Source organism: Syngnathus scovelli, chromosome 15 (assembly GCF_024217435.2).
Source record: "Syngnathus scovelli strain Florida chromosome 15, RoL_Ssco_1.2, whole genome shotgun sequence".
Lineage (NCBI taxonomy): Eukaryota > Metazoa > Chordata > Actinopteri > Syngnathiformes > Syngnathidae > Syngnathus > Syngnathus scovelli.
Window position 1 is genome coordinate 9,329,875 of NC_090861.1, and position 19,257 is coordinate 9,349,131.

A 19,257-nucleotide genomic window follows, 5' to 3' on the forward strand; every position below is an offset into this window, starting at 1 on the left:
ATTCTACTGTTTTACGTTTTACTCATTCGGTTGTGGTCTATATAAAGTGGAACAGCGATGCTTCTGTCTGAATTCTTTGTTTTGATAGCATCACAGGTTTTCTACTTGTTCTGAGGTGCGGCTCAGAGCAAGCCGTTTTGGTGCAGTCTCTTTAAATGCAAATTAGATGCTTCATACCCCACTCCATCCTGGCCGCAAGATGTGCGCCTCCCTTTCCAGTTGACATATTTGTCGTTTTTTAGTTGAGGTAGCTGCCAGGTCTAAGCACCATCAGGCATTCGTTTACCCACTGAAACAGAGAGAAGACAACCAGTAATTGCTTTACTCGCGAGGAGAACTAACAGAGCGTTTCAGTCACATTCTCCATCAATTCTGAAAACTCCCTGTTTTCCTCCTCTTTTTTTAATCTGTTGAGAAGCCCTGGCTACATGGGTGTTGCGACACTAAAGGGTAAGGGAAATGAAGTCAGTAGCAACGCTGTTCACGTAACACTGCAATAAATGGATTATTGTTCAAGCAGATCGGGGCCTTTTCACCCCGTCCGTGACCCCGACAGTCGGGGTCTGGTTCCTGTGTTGTTCCTCCTTCGCAGGTTGACATCTCCTCAGCTGTGGTTAGTGAGATATCTCGAAGCTGCTAAGTGCCGTTTTCCTGTGGAACAATGCAACTAGACTATTGCTAAGTTTCTTTTCTTGCCAAACTAACACAAAACAGTAATATTGAGTAACTATGGGATAACTCATACAATTACTTCAACAGATAGGTTTTGCTATAATACTTGCCTAATAAAGAAAGATAGGCCCGTGCAACAATAATCTATGAGAGGAAGGGAGGTATCGGATAAGAGCCAAAGGTGTAGCTGGGAGTTGAAGGAATTCTCTGGAGCTAGACAAAGAGCTTTGTTGGAGCAAGGGAGTTCTGCTAGTAAATTGAGGCCCTCTGCCAGGGGCGGCCAGTGCTCCACTATACAATTATTTCAACAGTCGCGTCTACTTGCGCCACAAACGTTTTGATTGAGTAAAAGATGTAAATGGCAGAAGACTTGTCCATAGCGCGTAACAAATCCCCTCACAATATTTATGAACACGTCTTGTAAACAAGCACTGCAGTCAAGTTACAACGTAAGCTAGCGTTAGCGAGAAGCGAACGAATACGTTTAACACAATTATTAAAGTGAAATGCAGTGTATTATTTTTGTCATCTCAAGCTTACCGCTTTACTGTGTCTGTCATTTCCATAGATTGAAGGAACTTAACCATCAACGAAACAAAGTCTTTCGGCAAATCCTTCTCTAAACTGACAAAATATTTCTGAAACACTTGTCCTCGAACAAGCAGGACTTTGCCAACAGACGGGGGAACACTGCTTAAAAAATGAAATTTGACCAAGCACTTCTTTGAGGATCTGATGTTGGGGGACGGTGCAATTATTTGTGTGGATCGATGCATCCAATAACGGAACATTTTGATCTCTCCACTCGGCATCCTTGAGTTGTTTGGACTACAAAAGTCTCTCCGAGTAATAAAGATGGCGAATTTGCGAAACCGTGTGGCAGCACCCTTACCTTGTTTGATTTGTCCCACCCCAACGGATGTGATGTAATAGATAAAAATACGTAATAGAAAATGGAGAAAACTGAACGGACTAAAAAATAGCCCCCAAACAGATCATAAAAGTATCTCGGCAGCACCTCAAGGGATAGTTTACACTTTTCTGCACTCTTGGAGAGTCCTAATACACAAGAAAATGAAAATAAAAGCAAGAAAAGTGGATTTACCAAGAGACGTCTCCGTGGACGCTTCAGACCCATCCCCCCCAGATTTTTTTTTTTATAAATTGTGTCCTGATTCCAGGACATTCCATTTAACTGGTGAATCCCGGAAGCCAGAAGGGGGCGTCAGAGCAAAGCTTTAAAATTATATTTGATGGCTGTTTCTTGCGGACAAGTAGGCAGGGAAAGTAGAGTAGCAGTTTACGGAAAGAAAGAAGCAATTGTGAAAGAAGAAAAGGCAAGTCTGGCGTGGAAGGAAGACATAAAAGCAAATTTGGCAAAGGAAGAAAGGATGCATGAATAAAAAGGATGTCTGAGGGCAGGAAAAAGGGTACGAACGGGGTCAGGAAGGCAGAGATGCAGATTGACATATTCTTTCTTTTCTAATATAGACAGAAGGCAGCTAAGGAAACTGCCCCGATTTTAATTAGACAACTCGTTTATTAATCACAGTATATTGCATCCTCTTATTTGTGTCAAAAGAGCCTAGGGATTTGAGCAGGCCGCTCGGCTCTGCGCATGACCAGTGTGTCTGCTTTCCTTCAACAGACGACTTCCTGGAGGTTGCTTTCAAAATACATTCAAAACGATTTTTTAGGAAAATGTTTTTATTTGTTATTTAAGTCACAAACCGTCACATGTGAGAATCGAACTCACGGTACCATTACACCATCAGCCACAACCTAATCAAGTGAGAGTATAATACCAATTTTAGGTGCTTCGTGACTGTCAGTATTAGAAAATATACGAGTGGTTGACGAATGAGCTATCTCTAATTCAGTAGGACAAAGCATCGAGTGTTGTCGATAAGTATTTTTAATGGAGACGTTAGCTCAGCAAGCTAGCTCTGAAGTTTGCCATTTCGGGATAAGGCTGACCTTATAAAATGTTTTTTAGGTGTTCATAATTAAATTTCACTTGAATAATATGCATGATTTCTTTAAAGCATCTTAAAATATTGTATAATGATTTATTATTTGAGAACCCAGTAAATGTCCGATGTCATCGCGGAGTGATACACGCCAGCTTGACTCTTGCTTTTAGCGGAGGAGGAGGAGAGCGGTGCTCCGGCGGAGGAGAGGACCAGACAGGGAGCGAGGCGAGGAACCCGGCCAGCCCACCTCCCCCGCCCCCGCAGATAGCGAGTGTCGGACCCGCTGGACTCCCCACCGCCCCCTAACCCCCGGAGGAGGACCCGAGAGAGAGAGAGCGAGAGAGAGGGAACCGCGTTGCCACGGGAGAGGCCTCTGTGCAGGTAACCGAGCGTTCGACGTCGCGCGCCGCCGGGGGCGCAGGTGCTCGTGGGTGGGTGGGGGGGACGTTGGAGCGGCTCTGAAACTCGCAGGAGAACCACGATGCTATTACTTACTCACTGCTTCATTTTTTTCTACTTACAAATAATAGGATACAGAAACACACCACTAAAGCATCCTTTCATATGCACATTGCATGATATAGCAGAATATATGTAATAGGAGCACTATGCTATTGTTTCAATTTGATTTTTTTCCCTCCAGCACTGACTCAAAGAAAATAAGGAGAAACGTATCACTACTTGACAGGATTATTATAGACATCCAATAATCCAGTGTTTTCACATCTTTACTGGGGCAAAGAAAATGCTTTACATGAGCGAAAATCTCACCGCACACCAACAAGCAAAAATGCCACCCAATTAGCGGTACCGTGGTTTTAACCTCACCTTCATTCTTTCCTGAAATTCTTACCCAATTTGCTTGATTGGGCACCATCTTGTGAGATCATGCCCAGAGGAATCTTGTTAAAGTGAGGATTTTCTTCTTTCATTACAGAATTTGTGTGATCTTTTGCAGCTATCTTCCTCCGTGGTCCACAAGTAATGAATTAGTTATCCCGCGAAGTAAGTGCATCGTTGTGCACAGCACTGAGAGAGCTGGGAAGACGGACAAGACACATTAAGTGCATGCGTAGACACAGCAGCACGGAGAACAAGCTGGCATTTATTTGGCTCCGGATAGATTTATTGTTTTGTTTATTTTTAAAAAGGAGAAAATTTGAGTTTTTTATCAGAGAAAATAAAGCTAAAGATGTTTGTAATCTTACAGGCAGAACACACTGGAACATCGGAGGTATATTTGGGGTTAACCAGAAGCACTTTAATTGTATGCCGAGACTGACTAACCATGAGTGGGTAATTCTGAATGGAACCACACCCCAAGTTGCAAGAGGGTGTGCACACTTATGCAAGCACGTTATTATCTCAGCTCTCTGTTTTTCCTTTATTGTTTTATATAGTTGACTTTAATGGTGGAAAAAGTTTTGAGATAATTGGCGGCTCGGTGGCGCACTGGGTAGCACGTCCGCCTCACAGTTAGGAGGGTGCGGGTTCGATTCCACCTCCGGCCCTCCCTGTGCGGAGTTTGCATGTTCTCCCCGAGACCGCGTGGGTTTTCTCCGGGCACTCCGGTTTCCTCCCACATCCCCAAAACATGCTTGGTAGGCCGATTGATCACTCCAAATTGTCCCTAGGTGTGAGTGCGAGTGAGAATGGTTGTTTGTCTCTGTGTGCCCTGCGATTGGCTGGCAACCGGTTCAGGGTGTCCCCCGCCTACTGCCCGATGACGGCTGGGATAGGCTCCAGCACGCCCGCGACCCCCGTGGGGACTAAGCGGTTCAGAAAATGGATGGATGGATGGATGATTTTGGTCTCACTTGGGCTGGAGTGTGTAGACTTTCTCTGCTCTTCATGTGGGCAGAACGGTTTGAAGCGTAACTTTATTTGTCCCACTGAAGTGTGATTTGTCGCTTCCGCCGCCTCTGTTTTAAACAACCGAGGTGTCTTTATTGGTCTTCATTATGAAAATATCAATCTTAAATGGCCCCAAAGTTTAATGGCTTCCTCTTTGTCCCATGCATCATTGACTATCTACTGACTATCGACCGGTTCATTTAAAAGTTTCGATTTATTTATTTTTATTTTAATGATCGTCTCTTTCATTATTTAACAATTGCTCAACTAAGAGCTTTTTTTTTACAGAGATCCAAAACGAGGAGTTTAAAGGCATAATATAATAAACATACATTTTCCGGCCAAAATACATTTGTGTTCTTTGAAATAACAGCCTAATATTACGCTGTGTTTTGAAGTAGAGTGTTTTGCCGATATTAGTTGAAAGCCAAGCAAATTTCATTTGCAAAAATTCTGCTAATGCTGCTCACACTATTAACACGGCTCGATATTGTGAGGATTCTAAGGCCTCCTCTGGTAATCAACCAGATGGGTTTCCGCTGGAGTTAATTTGGCTTTGGAACGAACGGGCAATCACCAAGGAGCCAGGCAATGTCGGAGCCAAGCCTGCATTTGAGCCAGCAGCGGGAGACGTTGGTGCCGCAGAGGGTGGGAGGAGCTAACTGTGGTGGGAGGATGGGAAGCCTGGGATAGCCCGCCTCTGCCTCCTCACTCAGTTGCAGGGTAGATGAGGTCTGATGTGCTGGAACCCGCCCTCTCTCGCTCTCTCTCTGTCTTTGGTGCATTACTGCTCCTTCTTCACAGCTACAAGTTTAATCAGTCTGACAGTGGAAGGAGACTCAATCAGTTTGCCCCCCCGCCCAAACAGCAGCGCACACTCAGAGGCCAGCCGCAATGTGACACTGCCTACCTGCCAGCTGTGCGCGCTCTTGATTTGACGCTTGTCGTTATAATCACCCTTCCCAGCAAGGAAAATTGCTGTTACGTCCAGTTTGTTTGGTTGTCACGACTCCTCTCAAAAGCATTAGCGGAGACTATTACTGCAAGTCTCCCGCATGAGTTGTCCTCAAATGTGATAGGCAGCTGCTTTGTGTCGATGGATATAAATTCTTTTTTTGTTGTCTTATTTGTAATTCGTGTCATTAGAATTCATTGAGTGTTCATTTTGTGCATTCAATGGAAAAAAATCCTTAATTCCAGGCAAAACACATTGGTCCAAGAGTTGATTTTTGGACTGTGTTTGTGGAGTTTGCACGTTTGGAAATCCAGCCTCGCTCATATCAATCCGATACGTCGACGCTAGCGCAATCGTCCAGGTATGACATCAGTATTGAAATTTACAAGATTGACCAGTGGCATTTGCCAGAGACAAATTAGGGTAAATGGTAGAAAGCGCTGTCCAGTGGCACGGTTATCGATCAAGACGGCTCCATTTGAGAGCGACCCGGCCCCGTTATCAATCGATGTCTTCCTCTCTGCATAACTGTGATAATTAGGAGGATGTCGGGAGATGGATTAATCATTGTGAATACAGAAGAATCAGGTGCACTCACAACAGGACCTTTAGTTCCCGCTGAGATGGCTAATGATGAAGGTGTCAGTCAAGCGAGGAGTGGGTGGGGGGTGGCACTAGGAAAACAGAAGAAATAATTTAATAACACTTTGCACTCATTTTCTCAGGTGACCAATCTACTTGCGCTTGTGGACTTTGTCCCTGCTGTGCTTTGGGAATATGGGAAGCCCGGGCTTTCTGATAAGCGGAAGAAGTTGGATGGACGGATGGTCGCTTTTTTAAAATGTCCTCTCCTGCGCCGCAGGCATGTTCGCGTCGGTGAAGGCGTTCGAGGGGCAGCAGTACTCCACCCTGAAGAGGCAGTGCCTGCAGAGTGGCCTGCTCTTCGAGGACCCCCGCTTCCCCGCCGTCGACGACTCGCTCTTCTACCTGGGCAACAGGATCGGACGCGTGGTGTGGAAGAGACCGCGAGTGAGTTGCTCCAAACAAACCTCCAAATGCGTCAGAACAAGCACACATGCGTTTCTCCGAGTACACGGGTAAAATTGGAGAAAATAAGCACACACGCTAACGTTAGCTTAGCCCGTGTCTTCGCCGGATGTTGCAGTATTGCGCTTGACTCCCCGATGAGCATAAAGGGTAATCGTCCAAGCACACTGATGTGGTTGCGGATGGAGTAGCCTCTTTTTGCAGCGGCGGCACGCATTGCCATGGAAACTGGGTCACAGAGATGATATGTTTCGCTCTGCGCAGACGTCAGTCACGCGCACTGAACGCCGTGAGAGGAGAAAAACATGGAGGAGCAGAACTGGGCACGCTGTAGTATTTCAACACGATTAAATGACGCGCATTTGATTTTGCCTCGGTCTTTACATGCCTAGATAAACACGATTCCCTCTATTCATTCCTTGGCTTAAGTAGATAACGACTGCACTCCCGCAAGAAGGTTAGACTAATGTACCTTTTAATAACAAACCCCGAATGAGCACTACCGCCAGAGCAATAATGGACATTTACCACACAAGTTCACCCCAACATACATTAGTTTCACAGGAAGCATTAAGCGGGTTTCCCCGTCTTCCTTCTCATGGCCACCGAAAGCTCGCCGCCACGGGGAAAGTGCACAATCATCAAGTTTAACAGCAAACCACTGACATGTAGCCGCCCAGAGAGAAGCAAATGTTCCAGACATTGAAAGTATAGGGGGGGTCATTTTTGTGGGGGAAAAAAGTATTTTTTCTCTCGCCATGAAAAAAGGGGCCAAAGTCCCGGTGGCGGCATCAAGCGTAAGCACTTATAAAACGGTTCCTCATCCAGAGCCGTCTCACTGAGCTGCCACTTGACCGTTTTTCCTTGTACAATTTGTTGAAAACAGAGCGCCCCGACACGTGTCTGCTTGGCTCCAGTATGCCATCTCCGTTTCGCCCTCGCCCTCATTGAGGAGAGTCACGACAGGACAGACTCAGGTCATTCCTGTTGCCATGCGGGCATATTTAGCAAGTGTTTGCAATACGGTGGGTACTTTGTCTGCAGGGCTGATGGGTGGATGCATGGTGCCGACTGCAGAGCGGGCCAGCGAGCGGGTAAATCATTAGATGGCGCTCGGCCGCGGCATCACTTTGCCGTCTGCGGAGGCCGCGTTGCCATCAATACTCTTTTAATACTCTCCTGCCTGAGATGACCCCCTTCATCCAGTCGGGAAGAGCCACTCTCTTTGTTTCCGCCACGCCGCGACAGTTGAAGCCGCCGCGGACCGAAACCTTAACTGTTCTACAAACAGGCGCCATTCTGACATCATAAATAAGCTACATTCTGTATTGCCTCTGCTGAGTCATCCTTGTTTTTAATGCATTTGTACAAAAAAGTGCAACATGGACAAAAAAGGGAGGCGGGCGGCGGCCCGGCTCTCTGTAAACAGTGAGGTTCCGAGCTCAACTTGCACAATGCAAATGTGAGAGAGAAAACACTGCAGCAGCTAATTGAGCGCCACATTGTTGGTTGTAACCAAAGACCGCACAGAGGCCCCAAATGGACCTGGACACGTGCGCTTGCTCGTGGAGGTCTCCTCCACGTCAGCAGAAGACGCATGTGTTGGTCTGGCCTGCCTTTGTTGACAACCACCCACTCCTTCTATGTGAAGTGGCATGGGACCAAAAGTGATTCCTTCCGCTGTATATACACAGTTCGCTCGCCACACATTTTGCACACATGCAAGCCTGAGATGACACAAGACAGCACCAGAGTCTAAGAGAAAGATAGTTAAAAATCAGCCCTCAGGGAGGAGCTTGCATTAGCCCGGCCTGTTTTTTCAAAATCCAATCATGTCTGTCTTTGAATGTTGCCAATGAACGAGCCCTTTCTTTTTTACACACGCATGCAGGAGCTGTGCGAGGATCCTCACCTGTTTGTGGACGGCATCAGCGCTCACGACCTCCACCAGGGGCAGCTAGGCAATTGCTGGTTTGTGGCGGCCTGCTCCAGTTTAGCCTCCAGAGAGTCACTATGGCAAAAGGTGAGCAGCGTTTGGGGGACCAATCAAGCAGTTAGCAAAATTTTTGATAGCGGATGTCAAATGGCCATCTTGGCCTACTCACTCGAACCCAACCTTTTTTCATCCACGCCACACCTTTTTATTGGAAAAAATCTTGAGGCACTCCACCAACAAAAATCTGTTTAGTGTTACACACGCTTCTATATTAAAATGAGTTACCGTATTTATTCTAATTATCGCCCATATTCTAATAATCGCCCAGTGTGTGTTAGCGATGACATAAATAAAAAACATTGACACCTCTAATTATCGCCCATGCTGCTAGAAATTCCCCCCAAAACTTACGTTTTCCTCCGCGACCGCATGCCGACGTCATTGCGCAAGTTTAAATATGACTGATTTGACAGCATGTCGAATGTCCCTTTTAAATTGTTTTTCTCCATAAACTATGATACAATTACACTCGTCACTCCGCTACAATATCTTCACACAATTACGTTATCGGGGCGTGCGCTCGAACAAGACTATCGCGATAACATGACGCAACATGTGATGTGCGACAGTAACGTGTCGCATCGATGGAGCGTCAATCGACGCACCCCGCTGTTAGCGATAGATCAAAACAGCCGCTGTTCTAGTGTTAAGAACACCAGTGAGATGCAGGTATTGCATACTACATGAGGAAAATATACATATTATCGCCCATTTCAGTGCCCCTTGGCGATCGGACAAAAAGTGTTCTCTATCGCTCCCTGTTGGACATAAACCTTCTGTAATTATCGCCCTGGGTGATAATTAGAATAAATACGGTGTATTACAATGAAAGACATTGTGAACGCTATAAAAAACAAAGTCCTATTCCTATATATGTATATACAGTATATGGAGAGAGTGGAATAATTGAATAGAAACAAATAAATGTATGTATATATTTTAAATATAGTATATATATATTTTATAAAAGTGACCGTTTTTAAAAAAGGGTTTAGACAGTGTAAGGAATTACTAGTGAAAGTGATTGTGATTAAAATCCAAAAGATCACAACTTGAATGTGTATTCATGTTGGTGAAAATGAACAATCCAGGTTCTCCGGTTGAACTACATGGTGGGATTTCCGTCAGTCCACAAACGCACCACGGCCGTCAGAGCATCACTGTTATCAAAAGCACACAGCAGCAAACTGAATATGTGCCGATTCAGCACAATCAGACCGACACAACATGAAATCTCAAGATTGTCTGATTAGCTATGCATGCAATTAGCTAGTGGCTGACCAGGCCTTGCGCTAACTGACCAGTGGTTTGAAGATCCTTTTTACCATGCGCTCCGTAATTAATATTGGACAATTTCCCATGGCACAGCTGAATATCTCTCACGCCACACCAGTGTTCTGCGGCACAGTGGTTGGGAAACAGTGCACTAGATAGAACATGGGAAGATGACTTCTTCGCTGTGAAGAAATTCTTTGTCGAGCAGATGAGCCGTCAATTTTAAGCCGGCCAGCCGGGTGCTTTGTGGAACCAGCTCCTGAAAAAATCCCACTCATTCAAAGTATTGCACTCTTTTTGAATCCGCAAATCCACAATTGCGTTATCCGGTGGTTCTGAAACTTTTTGCACCAGCTTAGAAGAAGCGCTCATACGCGCACAGACGTGATTCCTAAAAAGTCAGTTTAATGAGTAAGCCTTTGCAGCATTATGCACAGTCTGCTTAATGATGGGAGAATCGATTTGAAAAAACAACTTTGACTTAGATTCACAGACGGTGACGGAGTGAACTACGTATTTCCAGCTACCCGGGTAGAAATGCAAGCGTTAAGCGAGGCTCCACAGAAGCATTCAGCTGCCAGGCGTGAAGGCGATGGAGCAGTCCACCGCGTCGGGGCAGCAGCCCTCCCCAAAGGCAAACAGGAAGTACATGACCTTCCTCACCTTGGCCAGCTCAGCAATGCGCTCGCCCAACTCGCATACGTCCGCCTCGTAGCACTTGGTGCCCGTCTGGCGGGGGTTGCGCACCACGCTCCAGAAGACCGCCGACGGCTCCAGGAGCTGCCGGGTCATTAGGTGGGTGAGGTCCGGCGTCCACAGCTGCGACGTGGCCGTAATGGCCAGGCGACTTGGCCTGGCCAAACGCACTGTCCAATGGGAGAAGCGCAGCGACTGCTGGGCAAAGTCCAGGCGGTACACGGCTTCGTCGGGCCACAGCAGGCGCTCGCCGTCCTGACGTTTCTGCCCGCGCTGCTGCAGGGACTGGACCCGCAGGCGCATCACCTCACTCAGCTGTGGGTCCGGGCCGAAGTGCAGCTCCAGGGTGTTGGCCATGAACGCCAAAAGAGAGGAGTGGCTCATTGTGCACCGTGTGGTGGCGCGTCTTAACTGCCAAAGACACCTGGAAACAAGTGCTCGTTACATTTGTCTTTCGTCCTCAAGGGGGTGCCGCTTGCCTCAGTTTGCTCGTTCGTTGCTTGGAATACGTGGAACCCGTGCGGCAATCCACCCCGCAGGCGTCCTCTGGCGACGTTTGCGCGTGTGGCATTGCTGGCTTTTGTTTTTGCTGGCTTTTGTTTTGTCATGAGTTACTCTGTTAACGATTGCAAAGGATCATTGGCGGTAAGACCTGAAAATCCATCGAAGAGGCTACTCGACGCTTCTGTAGGGTGTATCAATCGAGTTGAGCAAGGGACTCTTGGAGCAAGGGTGGGAGGGAGGCCTTTTTGTCTCTGCCTGCCATCTAATTGAGAGACAGCGTAAATTAGAGGGAAATCTTCGTTCTCATTTCCTTTGGATAGGAGAACAGTGGCTTCATGGTTGTAGTTACTTTACGCATCATTGACTCCCACGCCGTTCCAGACGGATTTCTGAGTGACGACGGCGGGGGCAATAAAGCCTTGACGTGATTGGCCATCGACGAGTTTGGCTAAGCGACTCCCCGCCCCGCTTCCTTTTCAGGTGATTCCCGACTGGAAGGAGCAGGAGTGGGACACGGAGAAGCCCGACTCATACGGCGGCATTTTCCACTTCCGCTTCTGGCGCTTCGGCGAGTGGGTGGACGTGGTGATCGACGACCGACTGCCCACCGTCGAAAACCAGCTGGTTTACTGTCATTCCAACGACAGCAACGAGTTCTGGAGCGCCTTGGTGGAGAAGGCATACGCCAAGTTAGTTCCCCCAGCTGAGTTACGGCGAGTTTATAAAGTAAGCGCGGACGAGCCATAAGCTCGTTTGTTCGTGAGCGTAAGAGAGAGCATTTGTTAGCCGTTCTCGTTGCTGCTCATTCGTTAGTTCCAGGACAGGCCCAACGGACTTGTTTTTCTTTCTCAGGGTGTACGGCTGCTACGAGGCTCTGGACGGCGGCAACACGGCGGACGCGCTGGTGGACTTCACGGGGGGGGTCTCGGAGCCTGTGGACCTGCTGGAGGCCCAAATGGCAACAGACGAGGCGGCCCGCAATCAGTTGTTTGAACGAGTCCTCAAAGTGCACAACCGAGACGGCCTTATTAGCTGCTCCATTCGGGTAAGCGTACTCTGCTTTTTGCAACAAAACTTGCTGAATGCCAAACATCTCCATCCGATCCAAACATCTCAATCGGTCAGTATTAGGAGGCTCAAGCTTATGCACGAGTCCAAGCACAGTAGGTAACAAAGGAAAAAGGAGGTGTCGAAGAAGTCATCCCTGAGGCACCCCTGTCAGTTAAGGAGCACGGATTGCAAAGGAAAAGGAGATGTCCAAGAAGTCATCCCTGAGGCCCCCCCCCCCCGTCAGTCAGGGAACACAGATCGCAAGGAAAAAGGAGGTGTCCAAGTAGTCATCCCTGAGGAACCCCCCCCATCAGTCAAGGAGCACAGATCGCTTCTTTTGGACTTCCCGAGATGTGTCTGATTATGCACATTTGCTTTCCCAGGCAACCACGGTGGAGGACATGGAGGCGCGGCTGGAATGCGGCCTCGTCAAAGGCCACGCCTACGCCGTGACCGACGTCCGCAAAGTGCGCCTGGGCCACGGGCTGCTGGCGTATTTCAAGTCAGAGAAGCTCCATATGATTCGCATGAGGAACCCATGGGGAGAGAAGGAGTGGAGCGGCCCGTGGAGTGACAGGTTCCCCTGCTTGTCACCCACATTCCGCACAATCGCCCTTGATGCTTAGCGAAGGCGCTCAAACATTGGCATGATGCCAGAAGATGCGCTTGACCCAACGTTTTTTTGTTTCTCCCCCGTCGCTGTTGCAGTTCGAAGGAGTGGAACAAGGTGAGCAAGAGCGAGAGGGAGAAACTCGGCGTCACTGTGCAGGACGACGGCGAGTTCTGGTGAGGAAAACAGATGTCCAACACATCAAATCAACATTTCTGTAAATATCGGAAGCTAAAGCCATGAGTATTGGGTGTCAAAAGTCTTCTTCATAGAAAGAATGAAAAATTGAACAGGGCTTCTGACAATTTCTGTGACATGCTCTCTCCATTGTAGTGATCCTGAATGTTTTGACGTTTCCCCTCTGGGCTCTCTCCAGGATGACCTTTGACGACTTCTGCCAGTACTTCACCGACCTTATCCTGTGCCGCCTCATCAACACGTCGTACCTGAGCATCCACAAGACGTGGGAGGAGGAGGTGATGCGGGGTTCCTGGCTCCACCGCCAGGACCCCCTGCGTAACCGCTCGGGCGGCTGCATCAATCACAAGGCCACCTTCCTCCAGAACCCTCAGGTGCAATGCCATGTTTCACCAACATTCGTTGAAGGCACAGCGCTATTGACGTCGCCGCTCTTCTCCCTCTAGTACGTGTTTGACGTGAAGAAGGTGGAGGATGAGGTGTTGATCTGCTTACAGCAGAAGGAGAAGAGAGCCACGCCCAAAGAAGGCAAGGGGGAGAACCTCGCCATCGGCTTTGATATCCACCAGGTAAAGAGAAGTAACAAAGCGGACCCAGAAAATCAATTCCTCTGGGGCCGGGTCACGGGAGCAGCCGCTCGGGCTTCAGCGGGCAAGACCAGACTTCCCTCTCCCCGCCATGTAAGCCAGCCGCGATCATTCTCCCTTCTGACGTGCGCTTTGCTTCCTCAGGTGGAGCTGAACCGCAAGTACCGCATGCACTCGAGCCAGCAGAAGGTGGCCGGCTCCATCTACATCAACTCGCGCTGCGTCTTTCTCAGGAAGGATCTGAAGGAGGGCCGCTATGTCATCATCCCCACCACCTTTGACCCGGGCCAGCGGGGAGACTTTCTGCTCCGCGTCTTCACCGACGTGCCTTCGGACTGCAAGTAGTGGACTTTCCCTTCTTCTCAATTAAGTCAGAGATAATATGGATGACATAATCATAGATTTTCAATCAAATTTCATGACTCCATTGTAAAATGGGTAGCTCCACGTTGAGTTTGAACCTCCAATATTTTACTTTTTTTCGCCTTCTTTCTCGTGCTGGCAAAAGTCCGGCAGTAAGCGCAGAGCCGGAAATACAACTTGACGTGGCTAAAATGACTTTTGGAACGCAAATGTCAAATTTCCTTCCTCAAGACTCAGGTGTGAGCATTCTTAGCTTAGAGTGCCCTCTGGCGGCCCTCCGTGGAATGACACGCGCGTTCCCTTCTCTTCCGCTGACTCGCTTCAGAGAGCTGAGTCTGGACGAGCCTCCTCAAACGTGCTGGACGGGCATATGCGGCTACCCGCAGCTGGTCACCCAGGTCCACGTTCTCAACGCCGAGGGTCTGCAGGGACAGGATTCCAACGGAGGTCATTGAAATTATTTCAAATTGAGCACTAGAACGAGCCAAACTCTGACGACCGCCGTGAAATTTGTATCTCGGTCATTTACATATATAAGATTCGATAAGATAAGAATCTAGAATGTCGTCACTTCTAGCCTTGGACCCGTACGTGATCATCACCTGCGAAGGCGAAAGGGTCCGCTCGCCGGTTCACAAGGACACCCGCTGCCCCAATTTTGATGTCAAGGCTCTGTTCTACCGCAAGAAGCCCAAAGACGGAGTCCACATCGAGGTGAGGGCCATCCGCTTGGGTACTTTGGCTGAGTCCGAGCCCTTCAAATGTTGTTTGCTTGTTTTCACTTGGTGCTCTTTTTCGTCCGATGTCGCAACCCGACGGATTGGCCTGCTAGACATCCAAATGGCGAGCTAGCTGGAGAGATAGCAAAATCCCCTTGCAAAAGGGCAAATGTGCCCAGAGTCACGTTTGGCCACGTCTGGATGAGTTGTCCGTTTCTTGGCTGTTTCTTTTTCAAGCTGCAATTCTTCCTAAGCTTCCTCTTTTCTTCTTTTGCTTCCTGCCTGTCTCCCTCTCTCTCTTTGGGGTCAGATCTACAACAAGAACATGATCGTGGACACCTTCCTGGGTCAGGTGGTGATGTTGAGCGATCCCAACGAGCGTCAGGAGCAGCACACGCTGCACCTCCGCGACAAAGGCAGTCGGCAGGACAGCGACTTGCCCGGCACACTCACCGTGCGCCTCATCACCTCCACCACACTCACCAACATCTGACCGACCCCCCTTCACAAATGTCATATTTATTCCCACTTTTTGGGCCAGTTCTTTCCCTCCTTATTTCTTTCACACACCCCACCCCTCCCGCAAGGGTTTTTTCTTTTCTCGTTTCCCTCTGCATTTTTTCTGTCTTTTTTCATGCCAATTTCTTCAACCTTGACACTAACATTTGAATGGCCTTTATTTCCCTAAAGATCTTTCTTCATTGCCACTGGCCGTGTTTTGTCGCTGGGAAAAGGCCAGCGAGGAGCACTTTGTCTCCCCTTTCTGTTGTTTTGCTTTTTATGGATGGATTTTGGTGTGAAGTGATCCCCGCACGAGATGCAAGCGTGATGCGTATGCAGACGTTTCTGCACTGGCGTGCCAACATTTCCGAGGGCTTTGCCCTGCCTTAAGGCTGCGTCTGTGTCTTTTACGCGGAGGGGCGGGAGAGGGGGGGCACGGCTTAGCTTTCGCCGCGTGTCACTTGTCTTTCTCGGTGCTCTGGTGGCCGCCGTGTCCGCTCAGTCCCAAACATTGGTGCATCTCTCCCGAAACAGGGACGACACCCCGTCGAGTGTGTTGCTATGCTGACTTGACACCCTGTCTGAATCCCTGCGGAAGACACACTTTGACTCCCGGCCTCTCCCACCCGTTAATACTGATGATACATTTTGTATCCATGGCCGCAGTCCAGTGTTTGGCGAGCAAGCGCCGCCCGTCATCCCTGAAGCAAGCCAACAGCCTCGCTTTTCCCCTGTCTTCCTTCACTTTCAAACCAAGACACGTCTCTGCCTAACGCTATGGATGACCGCATGGCCCGGAAAGCCTTTTTGTTTTTTTTCCCAACCTGTGCTGCACATCTCTTCGGTCGTAGCTTAGTGGGCAGTGTCTAATTTTGGAGTCCCGTCCCCCCCCCTCTTTGTAAACAAGTGCTTTGCGGGACCGAGGAGCAGCCTGTCAGCCCCCGCTCCTTTGTGACCCTTTGCGGCTGCCACACGAGCTGCCACACGGGTCGCCCCCGAGCGGCGAACTCGGGGGCCCGAACCACCGCCCCCCCTGGTGCCGCTGCATCATCATAAAGGCAACATCACTGCCTGACACGCGCAAACCTGTACATCTGCTTCTGGGAGGAAAGACGTGAAAGCACTCATGTCGCTTTTGCCGCACAGGAGGAGAAAACTTGCCAAACAAACGGTGCCATGGCGCGTTCAATTGCCTCTTTTAAAAAACAACAACCTTTGGAGTCACTCAAGGATTTTGCATTGAACACTCATTGATACTTTGTATTCTGTCTGATTTCTCGGGATGGGCCCTAAATTCAGCAATCGATTCGAGTGTGGATCATTTCAAGGGGCGAGAGGCTCTTAAGGCTTTCTTGTATTGAGAAACATCACTCGTAATTTCCTAACTGGCCCTTTGAAATTGGATGTCGGTTTTTAGCAGAAGATGTTTCAAGTCAACGCGCTTGAGTCTTCCTTTACTCTCACCGTTCGGACGCACTAGTCAACTTTAGTCTGTTGTATCAGAGCTGCATCCAAGTTGAAGATGGCTCTGACCGAAATTTCTTTGAAAATGGCGTCCCTCCAATGTTTCAACCGCTATTTTGGTGCGCGCCTCAAGAGAATCAACAATTCATGCCTCACAACGGATGCGCTTCACAACCCGCCGACTGATCGAACAATTCCTCTGTCCATCCCGAATTCTCGACAAATAGAAAATGTGCGCGTTTCTTTTCACGTTGAATGTAAGAACAACTTTTCCATTTGGCTCCGATTGCATTTAAATCGAGCCGCCCGCCATTACTTGAAGTGTCGCACACATTTTCTCGCCGTGCAGCATCTTTACAAATGCACGACTCGCTTTTCCGCTCTGTCCGCAGCCTTGTACTGTAGCGTCGAGACCCTATCATGCTTTTTTTTTTTTTCCTTTTTATCTATGCGCTAATGCCAGTCGCCCATTATATCAGAGCGCTGGATGGATACCGGGTGCGAAGCTGGACGAAAAATGAGAGGCTTCTGGCGGCCAACGTGTGATTGGTGCCAAAAAAGTGTTCTCTAAGACACTCTGCTTAGTTTTTTGCCTAATAATTTCCATAATACAAAAACACAAAAAAAATATGTTCAAGCTTGCGATGCGACCGCCTATCACACGGCCACAACGCTTGGCTGTCTTCAATGTTGTTCGCGACTTGCTTTACGGATTGACCGAAATGTTCGTGGGATTCACGCATGTGCTATTTCACATTATTTGTCGAGGTTTTGCTTTCGTGTATCATTTTTTGGATGCCACATGCCAATTTTACAGTATTGCGCGTGGTAGGGATTTCACTGTCATGCATAAACACCCTCAGGACTTTGACCCACGTACATATACATCTTGACCGAGACTTTTTATACGTGAATGCCATTGCATGTAGCAAAAGCGGCTTTGAATTCATAACAAAATATCTATATTTATATTTTGGGACTGTTGAAGAAAAAACGAGAGAGAGAAAAAAAGCTACCTGGCAGCGCGCTATTGCTACTTTGATGAACCCATGCAGCAGGTTTGCGTCGTACTCACGCATGCATCCAGACAGATGATAGACTGTTTCAATCAAATGTTATTCTCTTAAAAGCGTTCACCAAATAAATCCCCATTTTATGGCTGGAAAGTACAACTTCTTGTAAAATGCCGTCTTGATTCTCTGCAAACGTTTACTCTGTGATCGTCCGCTGACTTGACAAGGGGACGTGACTGGCTCGCTTGCTGTTTGGCTATTCAGACAACTTGAAAACAGCGGCCACGTTGCACATCGTTGCGCGAAAACAAACAAAACTGGCCGATGACGTCATCGTGTCGGCTTTTCTCGCCGCGGCCGTGACGTTCTTGTACTTTTCTTCTCGAAAACTGGAATATTTTCCTGCATGGTGACACTTTTATGAATATTTTATAGCCTTGTTGATTTTATATGGCTACAGTACGTACATATATCCAGCAAGTATATCAAAATGTATACAGTATATCTCTGGAACTATAGCCGCTCTTTGCGCTAAAGCTGAGTGCGATTGGCTGTGGAGCTTTCGAGAGGCGTACTTGCCCCATGTGTACCGTGTGTGTGCTTTTTTGTGTCTTCTCTGTTTAACGACTCAATTCTTTATTTTTTTTGTCATTGAATCGATGCCCGTGCTTTGACTGCTAGGGTGCACTGTGCTTATTTTATAGCTGCGATTTGAGGCGAGGGTCTTTTTTTTTCTCCTTTTTTTTTGTATTTAATGTCAACTTGTGGCATGACTTTTAAATAAAACTGAAAATAATAATCTTGTCTTTTTTTACTTCATATGTTGTTATGAATGAGTATAGCAGGGTGACCAAATGCAGCTTGGACCAGGGTTTATTGAAGGGAAGGGAGGTGGGCAAACAAAGACACAGGCGTGATTGAGACTCACGGACAGCAGACAGAAGTCCACTCGGACAGGGAACAGATTCTGACTGTGAGCCTCCACACAAGACGGGGGGGTGGGGAGGGGGGGCTGAGGTCGTGGCTGAGGGAAGTTACTGGTTGAGCGAGCGTCCCACGACACGGACGTGACATATTTTTGTTTTACCGGAATCAAGACATGCAAAGAAAAATGCAAATAATTAAGTTTTCAGAACTCCATTGTTTGTTTGCGTTTATGTTTACATTTGCAAACATGCTCAAAGCGTGCTGTTGATGCTTTATGATCGGCATCCAGTTGCAGCTGCACGCTATTACAAAGCACTTCCTAATTGACTCCCATTTGTGGCTGGCTACTTTAGAACCCAGACCCACAACCCAAGCTTAATTTTGCATCGTGTGCGCTTAACAATGTTGTCACCGCCTCCTCCTGTTCCATCTACAGACTCCACCCAGCACCCTCCTAATCAGGATCAGCGGCCATGAATGGTTCAACGAGAATGCGGAGGACTCTTTTGCCGGCCCGCGCCACAAAACCCTCGAAAGAACCCCTTGTTGGACCCACCGCAGATTGAGGATTGAACGCAAGGCACAAAGCATTTGGCTTCTTCCAACACCATCTTGTCAACGCAAGGTCCTGAAAGGCGCAAAGCATTGTGCCTCTTCCACCATCTTGTAAACTGGGCCCATCCTTGTGGCGACCACCAGAGGAGACTACAGGAGGGGTCTTCCTATTGAGAGGTTAGTTGAGATGATGGTGCTAGGGCGGGTCACAAACAGAGGCCTTTTGCTCACCCGCCACCAGGCCGCGTCGACTCGCCGGCCTCGCTGGCCCCAGCTTTAGGCCAAAGCCTCTTATCCT

The 19,257-nt window shown here is 48.2% G+C and overlaps 2 protein-coding genes and 1 non-coding gene across 9 annotated transcripts; 1 reads left to right on the top strand and 2 right to left on the bottom strand.

The window, feature by feature from the left end:
• Window positions 1-2,883: 2,883 nt before the first annotated feature.
• LOC125982509 (calpain-5) lies at window positions 2,884-19,010 on the top strand. 6 transcript variants are annotated; one of them, XM_049743215.1, is made up of 15 exons: window positions 2,884-3,026; window positions 6,317-6,483; window positions 7,388-7,478; window positions 7,546-7,595; window positions 8,393-8,524; window positions 11,453-11,661; window positions 11,825-12,017; window positions 12,406-12,599; window positions 12,731-12,808; window positions 13,009-13,204; window positions 13,277-13,399; window positions 13,562-13,758; window positions 14,106-14,227; window positions 14,358-14,494; window positions 14,810-18,276. In XM_049743215.1, the coding sequence occupies exons 2-15, from the start codon at window positions 6,319-6,321 to the stop codon at window positions 14,990-14,992; spliced, it is 2,070 nt and encodes a 689-aa protein (XP_049599172.1). In that variant the 5' UTR covers window positions 2,884-3,026; window positions 6,317-6,318; the 3' UTR covers window positions 14,993-18,276. The 6 variants fall into 6 exon arrangements, with proteins under 6 accessions (XP_049599172.1, XP_049599171.1, XP_049599173.1 ...); XM_049743214.1 differs by having other exon boundaries at window positions 13,277-13,758; XM_049743216.1 differs by lacking the exons at window positions 7,388-7,478; window positions 7,546-7,595.
• On the bottom strand, window positions 3,021-9,396 carry LOC125982540 (uncharacterized). 2 transcript variants are annotated; one of them, XR_011088152.1, is made up of 4 exons: window positions 8,849-9,396; window positions 8,607-8,681; window positions 8,414-8,512; window positions 3,021-6,128 (listed from the first exon to the last, which is right to left on the bottom strand). It is a non-coding gene; the product is annotated as an uncharacterized protein (transcript). The 2 variants fall into 2 exon arrangements; XR_011088151.1 differs by having other exon boundaries at window positions 8,607-9,396.
• ompb (olfactory marker protein b) lies at window positions 9,412-10,853 on the bottom strand. The gene has a single exon (XM_068653074.1). It carries the CDS (start codon window positions 10,850-10,852, stop codon window positions 10,343-10,345), a length of 510 nt encoding a protein of 169 aa, XP_068509175.1. The 5' UTR covers window position 10,853; the 3' UTR covers window positions 9,412-10,342.
• Window positions 19,011-19,257: the final 247 nt, after the last annotated feature.

Bases quoted from the DNA above. Each gene is read 5' to 3' on its own strand.
- ompb (XM_068653074.1), bottom strand. From the start codon at position 10,852: ATGAGCCACTCCTCTCTTTTGGCGTTCATGGCCAACACCCTGGAGCTG.
- LOC125982509 (XM_049743214.1), top strand. From the start codon at position 6,319: ATGTTCGCGTCGGTGAAGGCGTTCGAGGGGCAGCAGTACTCCACCCTG. The intron at 11,662-11,824 runs GTTAGTTCCCCC...TTTCTTTCTCAG, and splicing joins GTGGAGAAGGCATACGCCAA to GGTGTACGGCTGCTACGAGG. The intron at 12,809-13,008 runs GTGAGGAAAACA...GGCTCTCTCCAG, and splicing joins CAGGACGACGGCGAGTTCTG to GATGACCTTTGACGACTTCT.